Source organism: Sinohyriopsis cumingii, chromosome 15 (genome assembly GCF_028554795.1).
Source record: "Sinohyriopsis cumingii isolate HCF-2022 chromosome 15, ASM2855479v2, whole genome shotgun sequence".
NCBI classification, from domain to species: Eukaryota; Metazoa; Mollusca; class Bivalvia; order Unionida; family Unionidae; genus Sinohyriopsis; species Sinohyriopsis cumingii.
This window is the reverse complement of record NC_142975.1, coordinates 59275056-59288375: the sequence shown is the minus strand read 5'-3', so window position 1 is coordinate 59288375 and position 13320 is coordinate 59275056. Positions and strand designations below refer to the sequence as shown.

The 13320-nt window shown below is 35.2% G+C and overlaps 1 protein-coding gene across 1 annotated transcript in view; it reads left to right on the top strand.

The window, feature by feature from the left end:
• The window catches only part of LOC149781878 (DNA-directed RNA polymerase, mitochondrial-like), a 113021-nt gene that overhangs the window by 18092 nt on the left and 81609 nt on the right, over positions 1 to 13320 (top strand). Inside the window, exons 6-8 of the mRNA XM_089936072.1 lie at positions 3817 to 3885; positions 6921 to 7028; positions 11455 to 11592. Of these exons, the coding sequence (XP_089792198.1) occupies positions 3817 to 3885; positions 6921 to 7028; positions 11455 to 11592 (315 nt within the window). The remainder of the gene's footprint in view (positions 1 to 3816; positions 3886 to 6920; positions 7029 to 11454; positions 11593 to 13320) is intronic.

The window sequence follows — 13320 nt, the reverse complement described above, 5'->3', positions numbered from 1 at the left end:
ATTTCTGTTATGGGCAAGTTTTAAATTATCTTGTACATTTTCTAATGCAGGTTTGCAGATGTATTGTGTTAGGTCATGTCAGTCCATTCTTTGCTCATCTGTGAGTCAGTCAGTTCTTATAACCAGAACTCCAACATTGATTTGAGGTACTATTCAGCATCGCATGTAAGATCTTAAATGTCTTCACCACCAAGGAAAAAGAAATGTATTACTCAAAAAGTGAAGTTTAATTTGGAATATATAAAAAAAATTGGCCATGCATTCTGCTATTAAACATTGATATTCATCATGCTTTTTGCACTCTGTGCCATCGCAGAGATGATTTGAAGAAGCATGTCCGTTGCAAAAAACATGTAGAAGTTGGGAAAATTAAGAATTCGCAGATTTCAGCTCTGGAACATTTTAAACCATCGACGGAAGACCTGCAGGCTACCAACGCTGAAGCATTATTTGTGAGTTTTCTTGTCGAACACAATCTACCTTTATCAGCTGGAGACCATGCTAAACATTTGTTCTGACACATGTTCCCGGATTCGAAAATCGCTTCCAACTTTTCCTGTGGAAGAACCAAAAGTGCAGCAGCTCTTGTGCATTCCTCACAGCAACTGTGAAAGAGTATTTTCTCTAGTGAGGAAAAATAAAACAGACTTTAGGGCCTCCTTAGCTACAGAAAATTTGTCAGCAATTTCAGTCACCAAGATCAACCAGCTGGCAAGCAGTCTGAAAACATTTACGATCAAGCAGTTGAGGAAGTTCAAGTCTGCCACATTATCATGTCTTGATAAATAAATATTTCTGCATATATGTAGTGTTTTAGTTTTATATTGCAAACTTGATATAGTGTAGTATTGATGGTCAGAGTGGATGGAGTTATTGTCATGGTATTTTTCACTAAATTCATGTCCAAATTCACGACTTTTTATCCCTATTTTCACTAACTGTGAGCCTGGAAGGTTGGCAGCTATGCATTGAAACAATGAATGCAACTATATTACCAGTATTAGACTCTTCACTGTTGTACATCATAGTGTGCATACAAAAGATTTGTCCTACGCAGTGAGATCTTATATTCTTTTTTCAGTATCTTTGAGCTTTGTGATGACTTGATGCTAATTTCCCTTGCATTAAATAAGGTCAAACTTAGTCTTGTATCTTTATTGCCTTTTTAAAAGACCATTGTTTATGAAATGTTGATAGTGCCCACTATACCACGGTTCTGTATATTATGCTATTCTCAGTATATCATAGTTCTGTACATATCATGGTTCTCAATATAAGACAGTTTGCTACTGCATTATAATGAGCAAGAATTGTAATATAGATTTGCCTGGGCCAAAGAAGTTGGTCAGATCTAGTTTGGTAGTCCAGGTGTGAAGTGTAGGTGAGTGCTATTGTAATGCATCTTGACCATCCAAAGGCAGCAGTTTGGAATGTGTTTTCATAATTTGTATAATAATCATAATAATGAGGACTTTGTATAGTGCCTAATCTTTAGAAACTCTAAGCGCTTTACATTAGACAACACCTATAAGATAAAAAACATATAATGATATGATTACAAAAACAAACACCATGAAATTAGAAAACATAAAAAAAACATGCTGAGAATATTTAAGGTAGGAAACATTATTGCATCTTTAAGTTTGTTCTTGCAGTTGAAATAAGTGAGTTTTGAGAGCCCTCTTGAATATGATCACTGTGTCTTTGTTTCTAAGTTCAGTGGGCAATTCATTCCACGTTGCTGGGCCCTGGTATGCAAAAGAGCGCTGTCCATAAGACATTGATTTCATAGTGGGAATAATGACTATACGATTGTCAAAAGAGGAGCGTAAGTTTCTTGCTGGTGTGTACACATGGGTGAGGTCAGATAGGTATGTTGGACTAGAGTTCAACAGTGAAACATAGCACAGAGAACAAATTTTGTGTTCGATTCTGGATCAAATGGATAGCCAGTGTAGGGTACAGAGCAGCGGGGAGGTGTGCTCTGATCGTGCTACTCTAAGTATGATCCGAGCAGCTGTGTTTTGAAGTTTCTGAAGTAGATATTGAGATGAACCAGACAGAATTGAATTACAATAGTCCAGTCTTGAAAGTACTAATGAATACACAAGTGTTTTAGTGGCATCAGCTGAAAGATATTTGCGAATTGAGCTGATGCGTCTCAGCTCAAGATATGCAGCCTTGCATATGTTCATGACATGTTGGTGCAATGTGAGAGTACTGTCCAGAGTAACACCTAGGTTTCGTACTGATTTTGTGAATTTAATGTTGGTGTTACTGATATTTATTGTTTGAGGTAAAGGATGTGAATGAGAAAGTCTGTGTTGTGATCAGAATGGCCTCAGTTTTATCATCATTCATCTGTAGCTTGTTACATGTCATCCATGAATTCACATCAGATATGCACCTCTCAACACCTTGGATGGTAGCATCAACTTCAGTTGGGTGGCTAGGTTTGTATATTTGGGTGTCATCAGCATACAATTGGTGAGACACTGGATGATGATGTATGACACTTGAGAGCAACTGAGTGTACAGAATGAAGAGAACAGGTCCAAGAACAGACCCCTGTGGAACACCACAACATAGATCAACTGGGCTGGAGTGTATTCCATTTGCAGATACAATTTGTGTCCTGTTGACCAAGTAGGACTTGAACCACAGTAAGGCTGTATCATGAACGCCAGATACATGCTGGAGATGGTGAAGTAATATATCATGGTCTATTGTGTCAAATGCTGCAGTCAAATCAAGGAGGGTGAGGACTGTCCAACACGGAGAGAATGTCATTAACTACATTTAGAAGAGTAGTTTCAGTACTGTGGCTAGGGTGATATGCAGATTTTACATTGCTAAAAAGACTGTTTGAATTTAGATGAGATACAAGCTGGGATAGAACAACCTTTTCTTCAGCAGAGGCTTTACAATGGCAGTTTTGAAAAATGATGGGAATTCCCTGGATAAGAGAGAGGTATTAATAACATCAGTTAGTGAAGGCAGTACTGGATATAAGCACTCAAGCAGCAGTGATGTTGGAATTGGATCAAGTTCACATGACTTTGGTGCACTCCCCCTCTTAATGGACTACTGGGCCTAACTTTGTACCTCTTCATTATTTTGTATATTTTTATTTGATGTTTAGGTCATGAACACATGTTTTTTGCATCATTTTTACTCACTGGAATCATCAAACTTGGTAATGAGAATCATCATCATTGAAATTACACCCTCATTACAAAAGTATGTTACTGTGCCCCATATTTCATGTTGTACTGACTTGTGTTAAATTTTGTTTTGAGTTTATTTATCAAGCACTGTTTATGTTAAATCATAAAACTAGATGATTGTATGCATCTTAGAAATCTTCCTTGGAGGGCTGGATTTGGACGTAGTGAGGAACGTTATCTTAATATAATGTGATCAGGTAAGTATTTTAGGAGAAACATAATTTACTAAAACAATTTGTTTTCTGCCAATAGAACATCAGTTCTTTCTATAGGCTATTGTTATAAAAATTAATCTTGTACCGTTTATATCTCCTTTAATATTTTATGTCTTTTACATCCTTTAACAGAGGCCATTATTTTGCAGGTGATGATCATTTACTTCATTTTTAGCAGAAAGCTTCGTAGAGATCTATAATGAGTGATTCCATTCAGGTTTTGTTACTGGTTCAGATTGCTGTAAATTGATTTTTTGATTGATTTTTTTCCCCGGACTTAATTGCACCTGATTTAAACACTGTTTTTGCCTGAATGGTTTCCACTGAGTTTCTGTGCAAGTTTTCTATTTTCATTATTTATTATATTTTTGTAGGAGCTTGATGTCAGAGAAATGTTCAACGTTTGCAAGTTTGCCAATGATGAGACGGTATATATTCAAAAGGTAACATGATATTTATTCGCGTATGTGTTGTGGCAGGCAAGATTGTTGTTGTTGCCATGTGAAATTAAAAATAAAAGCCAAGTTTAGAGATAGAAAGAAGCCATTGAGTTCCACAGGATTTAGAACTGCAGTTTGTGAAGCCTCATGCCTAGGGTTCTTTACAGTGCTGTGGTAATTATGATTCTGTTTGTCATTGTTGCAAACTGTTTTTCTGTCTAAGAATCTACTTTTTTCAGTAACCTACTCCTCTTACTGAGACACCTCAGTCATATCAGTGCTGGGGATGATCAAGATAATGTCCTTTGCCTCATATAGGGCCTTAAGGTTTTATTTGGCTTCTTCTAAAGGGTGAAAGTAAGGTCAAGAAAATGACTCTTGGGGAGGCCATGAGTTTGATCCTCAGTCGAGTCATACCAAAGACTTACAAAAATGGTACTAACAGCTGCCTTGCTTGGCGCTCAGCATTAAGAGGTTAGTGTTAGGACTGGTCGGCCTGGTATCAGGATAATGTGACTGGGTGGGACATTGTGCTACATGTCTGCAGCATGATTCCCTAGTGCTAGACATCACTATAAAGTGTCACACTGCAGACAGCGTAGCGATATGACTGTAAATTTTTTTAAAGCTATGTTACAAATTCAAATCACACGCACACACTCCACGCAAGGGCTTCTCTGATATTTTGGTAGCCACCATTTTCATTTATCCTCACCATCAAGAGAGCTGATCAGTCCCTCACTGAGAGTGAAGTCATTTTTTCATTCAGTTCTCTAGTGATGGAACAACATATTTCCAACTTTTAACCAGCTTACAATAGTGAACACTCCTGCTGTAAGTATAAGTACAATATTTTTCTATACGAAATTTGTTGAAGCCATCAGCCTCCCTCCTAACTGGTACATTCATCAATACAATTAATAGCAGGTTGTGTATTACTGCTATTAAAATGTAGTTTTTTTGAGTGAGGGTGAAACGAATTTAAGCTGTGTGATACTTTCGCTCTTGTTTGCAAAGATTTTGCTCCTCCCACCCCACTTTCATCTCAAGCTTTATGTGAGACGAGCATGGGTATCAATATGTTTGCTGTGACTAAAGAGTCAGACTGAGATCATAGTCTTTTTAATTCTGGCCGAATACTGATTATAGGAGAAAATAATTTAAGTTGGAATCGGGACTAGAGTCCTTGAGAAGGAAATTAATGCAATAGTAGCAAGTAAGTATTTGCAACTTAAAATTCTTGTACCCACCTCCCCAAAAATTACATTTTCTACAGCAACTATCTTGGTATTATTGGATTTCGGCCAAATATGGTATGCAGCTTGATTTTCACATGACCAAAGAACAATATTGATACAAAGAAAAGTAGCAGAGAATGCTCAGAATTAATTGACAGATTAATGCTTATACAACTAGAGGTGACATCTGTCAAAGGATTTTGATTTCAGCAGAGCTTTAAGAAAGTGAAGTGGGAAGAATGAGAGACAGATATTGAAGTTTAGATAAATATTGACCTACGACTATTTCTTCCTCCCCTTCTTTTTTCTTTGATACAGGGGGAAGTCTCCTTAAAGATAAAATCCTTTCATCTCTCCTTAAATTGTAATGGGAAACAAATTTGGAATTTCTCTTTATGCAGGGATATTTAACCAGTGAATGAAGGTGCTGATGGAATAAATGAAATTAGCATAGAATGAGCAATGGGGCAGATTTCAAACTGCTCAAGTTTATCACCTTGTGTAAGTTAAAATAAAATTGTAGAATAGGACTGGGTGTAGTCAGTAGTTTTCCTTCTTCACTAACAAATACAAGTACCTGTGATTGCAGCAGTCTTTTAAATCTGCAGGAAATAAAATGTGATAGATTTTGTTGGTATTCAACCTCATTCCCATGCCCAGATTTGTTCTAGATGAGATTTTCCTTGCACAAGGAAATTGCTTTATTTCTTCTGTTTTGAAGATAACATCGTAATGCCTTCCATATGTAACTAAGACATGAAATTGGTAATAAGTTGTTTTCAAATCATTCATGTTATACATAACAAAGGGAGTTAAATGGAGCCACAATTAAATGGCCTAAAACGTTGGATAAAACTCATTGCAACCAACAGGTAGTCTGTTTGAAAGTATTATTGTTATCTTCTCATCAATGAGAATTGCATATAAATATATAATATCTGTATGACTGTCTGTAGTTTGCATATGGGAAATACAAGCAAGAATATCAACGTACATAAAAAAGTACCACCTACCTTCCAAAGACGGAAAGACCAACAGGTTCATATGTGTATCGATATGTATCCTATAGCAGGCTGCATATTGTGAATCATATTGATACATGGCAAAGGTGTATCGTTTCACCCCTAACTGTAAGTCCCTTAAGTATGTTTGTATTTCAACCAGATTTTAATGCAGCTTGATATCGACAAGTCAAGAAAATCGTGGACATCACTTCCTGGAATTTACATGCTAAGCATATAAAAGTGACTGCTTCCCAAATGCCTCTGGTTAAAGACAGGTACACATTCCCACATGTGAAACAATGATATGATGTACAATTGTAAATATTATAAAACAGAAGCAGTCAAATAAAGAAAAGAATATGAGAGATGTAGTATATTTTAAGTTTTCAACTTCCTGCTTAAAATACAATTGCAAATTAACTCAAAGTAATGCACAACTGTAAAAATATCTTTTAATTCATAATGATAAGTATTATTTTCCCAAGTTTTCATGCCTTTTTATGAGGGAGGGGAGGGGGCATTATTGTTAATTTTTGGAATGTAGCACTGCACCTACAGCATGGTTACTTGTCATTATTATTTAATGTTCTTTTTACAATAGAGTACTTTCAATGCCATTTACAGGATTAAAGTGGGGGGGGGGCTAGATTCAATAAAAAATATTTCAAACCGCATTTAATGTTTTGGCGAGGTTTTTGGAAGAATCCTCACTGTGATGCTTGTACACAATTATGCCATACCAGTATCATTTGGTTACTTTCATAATAAAGCTCTTTTGTTCATGCTTGACTTGCAGGGACTGGAAGCCATTATACCAGACTACAAAAGAAATCCATCTCCTGATATTGAGAGTTATGTGGGCGAACTAGTAGAACCATTAAACATTCCACTACCTCCCGAAATGGTAAAGCTGCATTTTTTACAGAAATATTTTCTCATGATTAGATGGAATTTTATGCAAACCTTTTTTTATAGACCCACTGAAAGGAGGAGCATGCGGTGTTTTGACATCCATATGTCCATCCATCTATTGTCTTTGTTTCCTCATAATAGCTCTTGTTCTCCACCATCTACAGTTACCAACTTTGTGGATGACTTGCACTTTGGGTAAGGTAGAATTCTATTGATTTTGGAGTCAGTAGGATAAAGATCAAGGTCATTGTGACTGAAAGAAGGAAAATGTTTCTGCGCAACAACATCAGCTCACTAACCTGGATCAGACTTTATGGATGGGCTTGCACTTTAGGTTAGGAAGAAATCTCATAATTTTGTGTCAAAGGTCAAATATTACAGTCATGCCTGAAAAAAAAATTTGAATGTTGTAATGTTTTACAACGCCACAGCACAAAAGTGACTACCATAACGATGATAATTCTTTGGACAATAATTTTATTATTTTATTTTATGTCCCAAGACTTGTTTGCTGGTAAAAATGTTTTTACTTTTTGTGTCCCTACACTTGCATACACAAAACTTTCAAGACAAAATCAGTAAGATCATCATACATCTCACAAAAGTGACCAGTTTTGTTATGCTGATAAACTTTTGTAAACTACTATGATTATTTTTGTTATTACTTTGTGCATATTAGCTGATTTTTCCTACATGAAATGAAGGTAAGTAAAGACTTCTTATTTTACAGGTCACTATTTGCTTGGCACAGGGCCAAAAAATAGACCTATTCTGTAGTGCACAGTACTTGCACAGTGCATGTCATGTATAGTGTCACTTATATCCTTATTTAGTCCTTCAAGTATTACATGCAGATTTTGCTTTATTTGTTGTTTTTACCAAACCTCATCTGTGGTGGCTTAGTGGTTAGTTTGCCAGCATTCTAACTAAATGAATTCTGGTTTGAATCCTACCATCAGACCAGCCTTGGATAGGCAACTTTACTCAAATTGCCAAGGCATTAAATAATGTACTAGTGTTGCTATGTGTAAAACAAGACCAGATCTTCCAAATCACACTTTAGCCACGTGTACTGATGTTGTTGCATTCTGGGGGCCTACATTATGTAATAAGACAAGCTAGAACCCAACAAGCATTATATTTTCCAAAAGATAAATTTATTTCCCTAAAATATAAAATCAAAGTGAAAAAATTAAAAAGAACTTAAAGTATATATGAATTCCTGTATTTCCTAAATGTACTCTCAATTTCACAGTAATCCAGGAACAATACAAAGATATTCTGATTGAAAATTCTAATGTTCTAATATCCACAAGAATTTACTTCAGGATAATCCAACGGAAAGTCACTAAATTCCTTGAATATTTCATGTAATCTGAAGAAATTAATTAAATATCAAAGTCCTTGAATAATTTCACAATAGTTAAGCAATGTACTTTCTGTTTAGAATAAAGTTTTTCCTCTGTGATTTCAATGAACAAATTATAAGTAAATCATATTTCTTTGATGTCTCTTAAAAAAATTGAAAGGGGGCCCCAAGTGACCGAGTGGTCTAAAGCGCTCTCCGTTACAGACCACTGCCAGTAGCTTCTCAACGGTCGGTTCTTTCCGGGGATTTCCCGGGTTCTTCCTCCACCATTAATACTGGCCGCCATGTATAGCCTATCGTGTGCTAAAAAATGGCGTTAAACCCTACAAACGACAACAACAACAACAAAACTTGAATATAAGTGAAGAATGAAGAATATTATTCTTAAATTCATTTATATAATCACTAATTTTGCATCAAATCAACAATTCTGAATCGCTAGAAAAGATTCCAGATTTAAAATTGTATTGTGAAATATCTTAACAGTTATGGTCCGACTTCATTTAATTATGGCTGTTCCTTTAAAACATAAAAGGGACCCAGGGAAGGCACTTTTAAAGTGGGGCACTCACCCATAGATGCAATTTTTCAATTTCTTATCATTTTAATATGAACTCAGTGAAATCAAGGTATGCTGGCATGTATTTTTTTTAAACTGGGGACCATCAATGTTTAAATGGAACAGCCCTTATTGAGCCAATCAAAAAGTAGGGCATATCTACAGTACAGATGTCCTCCTATTATCATATGATATTGATGTGACCTCCATTCAACTGTTTTATTGATCTACTTTGACTGAAATAATTGTTGACAGTGATCTTGGCAATAACTTTTGATTTATGAATGGAGAAAGTAGAAACATGTACTCTTATAAATATAGATCCTTCTCTGGGCCCCTTGGAGTTTAGAAGAAAATTAACCCCTTTTGTTGACAAGAGCACTTTTAGATTGCAGGAGGATATAGGATTATTCTTTTTGTAGACTTATAAAGACCATGGACCTCTGATAGTCAAACCAAGCATCTTTGCAATTTATGCCAACTTTTGTACTAAGTATTACATCTCAGTCAAACCTCCATTTATAGAGAACTACTCAAGGGAGCCTATGAATGGGAAGATTCCTTACTGACGAATGAACTAGGAGGTTACAATGTAGTAACCCAAATTAGATTACAACCAATCAGCTGTTTTCTCAACTTACTTTATAAATACATTACAATTGTATACAATTTGTGAAAGTTGGAATGAATCAGCAGAGTTCAAAATACTTCTTCCCAAAGTAATTCTGCAGGTTTTTCTTTTTGAAAATTAGTTACATTCTTGTAGAAATATCTCCTGGAGTCTTTGCTTTTGAATGAGTTTATCAATAAAGCTACATCGTCATTTATCATGCATTGGCTGTCCTTATGTCAACACTTAATTATGAATACCTGGGTAGTTTCATTTCTGTTCGATTTTTAATAACTTTGCTTGCAAGTCTATAGCATCATCCGTGCCTGTTAATATATCAGATTGTTAACACTCAGGAGGACATATTTATATAAGATTTTAATTTATTGGGTATTGAAATTTATATCTTTAAGACCTCAGATGATTTCAGGTATGAATGATATCCAGATATATTAATGAGGTGATCTGATTGGTTGTATTTGTGAACACTCTAGAGACCATATTTAGGCACAAAAAATAAATGTTTGTTTCCAGTCAGCCAACTATCCCTGGTTCTCATTGCTGACCCTAGCACGATCCCCCAGTGGTCCCCCTCCCTGATTCCCAAAATTGATTTTTTGTCTAACTGAGCTGGTTTTACCCAATACTTTGAAGTGCTGCGTATAGTATATATATATATATATATATATATATATATATATATATATATATATATATATATATATATATATATATATATATATATATATATATTAATCATTCTGATATTTAAAATGCTTCTGGTCACAATTCCAAGGCCTGTCGTCTCACTGGTTTCCAAGATATAACATGTCAGCTATCAAGGTGAGGGTTAGCTGGTCTACTTTGGACTTTCTTTAATTATCATTTGATTTTTTTAATAAATGATGAACATTCCAGTCTGACAGTATTGTTAGAACAAATTAATCTATTGAGAAAGACCAAGCAGTATAGCAGGTGATTTTAATTGTAAGATTTTTTAAGACTTCTGAAATTCTCTGTAGCGGTATGAAACCAAGCTTCTCAAAGTTAATACTTTGCAAAGAATTTGTAGCTCACATGGCCATAAGGCTAAGTGAGCTTTTGTTATGGCCCAGCATGCATCATCTGTCGACATTATTATTTTCAACTTTTCAAAAATTGCTTGGCCAATTTGAATGAAATGTCACCAGGACATGCTCTGCAAACATTGTGTGGTGGGGTGACTACCCAGGTGGTGATAAGGCTCCCATAGCAACAACAGTGGCATATGGTTGTTTTTGACTTCTTCTGCAGAACAGTTCAGCCAGTTATAAAACTTAATTGAGATGTTTCTTAGGATATCAAAATGGGTTTGCTATGGAGTCAACAAGCTTCTGTAACAAACAAAACATGGAAAACTTTATCTTTAGACTGACCATTCCAATTTTGATCATACTTGGTGTAAATATATCTTTTAAGTTTTGTGGGGTTTATCATACTAGATTACTGGCAAAAATCTTGTCTCTATAGCTGCCTTATAGGAAATGTAATGAGAAGAGCCGTAGTATTAACACCTTTCGCATTCATATAACAAAAATGACAGTGCTAGTCCAGCAGAAGTTGCACAAGTAGAAACATGGTAATGGAACCTCAAAAATGCCACTAGGTTTTGTCAAATAGTTTGGTGTCAGTCCAAGGTACCTGCCTTATTACAACATTGTAGACCGTTATATGACATTGAGTGATGTTCGCCTGCTTTATTAGTTTATGTCTTTTTTTTTTCTTTCATGTACACAAACATTATTACCAAGAAATGATAGCAGTGGGTTCTTTACCATAAACTAAAATTAGAATTTGTTCGACACTGAAGATTTAAGAAAAGAATTATATATAAATTTCAGATGGTGGAAATCAACCCGTCGGCTGGTGTGTTGACAGATGAAGAGTTACTTGCAAAATTCAGGGAACAGCTTCAAAGAGAGGCATTAAATAAAGTTCCTGTTAAGTCAGTAATTGAAACAAAGAAAAATCGGAAAATGGTAAGTGTTGCTTTTATTTTGACTTTGACACATGAATAAAAAAGAGCTATGCCCTCTCATTTGCACATCAGATTTTTTTCAAGTGGACCGCAGTATGCACACCCTTGTAAGTTGAGTCCGATTGTAAATTGCACAGACCCAGATCTGTCAATGCATAATGTGCCAGCAGATCTGGGTCTGTGCAGTTGTTAGGAGTAATTAGAAGCACATTTAACACAGACCCTGATCAGCTGGCACTTATGCAATGGTTGATCAGGGTCTGTGATTTTTGCAGTTGGACTTGAATTTTGAAGTGAGCACATACATTAGTTTGCAATATTATCAGCATGTCTTAAAGTCTAAGCTTGTACTTAAGACAATGAATTGTCAAACTTGGGTCAGACTAATATTTCATCCAGTCACATTGCAGAAGTTTGTTGATGAAATCCATGCCATGAAACATGGTTGCACTGTGTGCCAAATAGCTTGGAGTCAAGGTCAGGTGCTGGTAAGCGCTTGCCAAAGGGAGAAGATAATTTGTCTTTATATATATTTTTAAAAATGAGGATTATGATGGGTTTTTTATAATCTGCATTAGTAATACATGTTGTGAAGTGATATGATTTTGTCTTAGAGAAATCTTGAGGCCCTTGAATAAAATAACCACATTTTGGATAGTTAGCCTGTGTTTTGGATATGGGAGGTGTCTGAAGTGTAACTCAATACTTTTTGCATTCCCGCTCCTCTTTTGGAAGCTTTATTGTCTACTCTGCTAAAATTAATGTATTTTGGACTAGGTCAGGTTCATTTCTCAAGCACACGGGAGCATCCATTTTGATTAACTGTCTCTTTTAGGCTGTGTATTGTTTCCTAATTACCACATATAAAGTTATTTCCGTCACAGTACCCAAAAGTAGCAATGAGATATCCACTGTGCTTGTTGCAAATGCATACAACTTTGCCTTATACCTGTGCCACTTTCAGAAGTATTTAATAACTGTAGAGTGAAACCATAGACAATCCAAACACACAGCTATCAGATTGGTCATTTTGACTGGTTATCCTATAGTTGGCTCCATTTTTGTATTTTTCCTAAGAATGTATGAAGACCACTCAAACATAAATTGCATCAATAGATTGATTGTAATGTGTGAGCTTGATAAGATTATGAAAGTTTCCCTTTCAATATATTGTGACAAGTCTTTGGTTATTTGATAGTTTGCACTTCTTTGGTTATTTGATAGTTTGCACTTCTTTGGTTATTATTTGATAGTTTGCACTTCTTTGGTTATTATTTGATAGTTTGCACTTATTTGATTATTATTTGATAGTTTGCACTTCTTTGGTTATTGTTTGATAGTTTGCACTTCTTTGCTTATTTAATAGTTTGCACTTCTTTGGTTATTATTTGATAGTTTGCACTTCTTTGGTTATTTGATAGTTTGCACTTTGGTTATTTGATAGTTTTCACTTTTTTGGTTATTTGATAGTTTGCACTTCTTTGGTTATTATTTGACAGTTTTCACTTCTTTGGTTATTATTTGATAGTTTGCACTTCTTTGGTTATTGTTTGATAGTTTGCACTTCTTTGCTTATTATTTGATAGTTTGCACTTATTTGATTATTATTTGATAGTTTGCACTTCTTTGGTTATTATTTGATAGTTTGCACTTCTTTGGTTGTTATTTGATAGTTTGCACTTATTTGATTATTATTTGATAGTTTGCACGTCTTTGGTTATTATTTGAT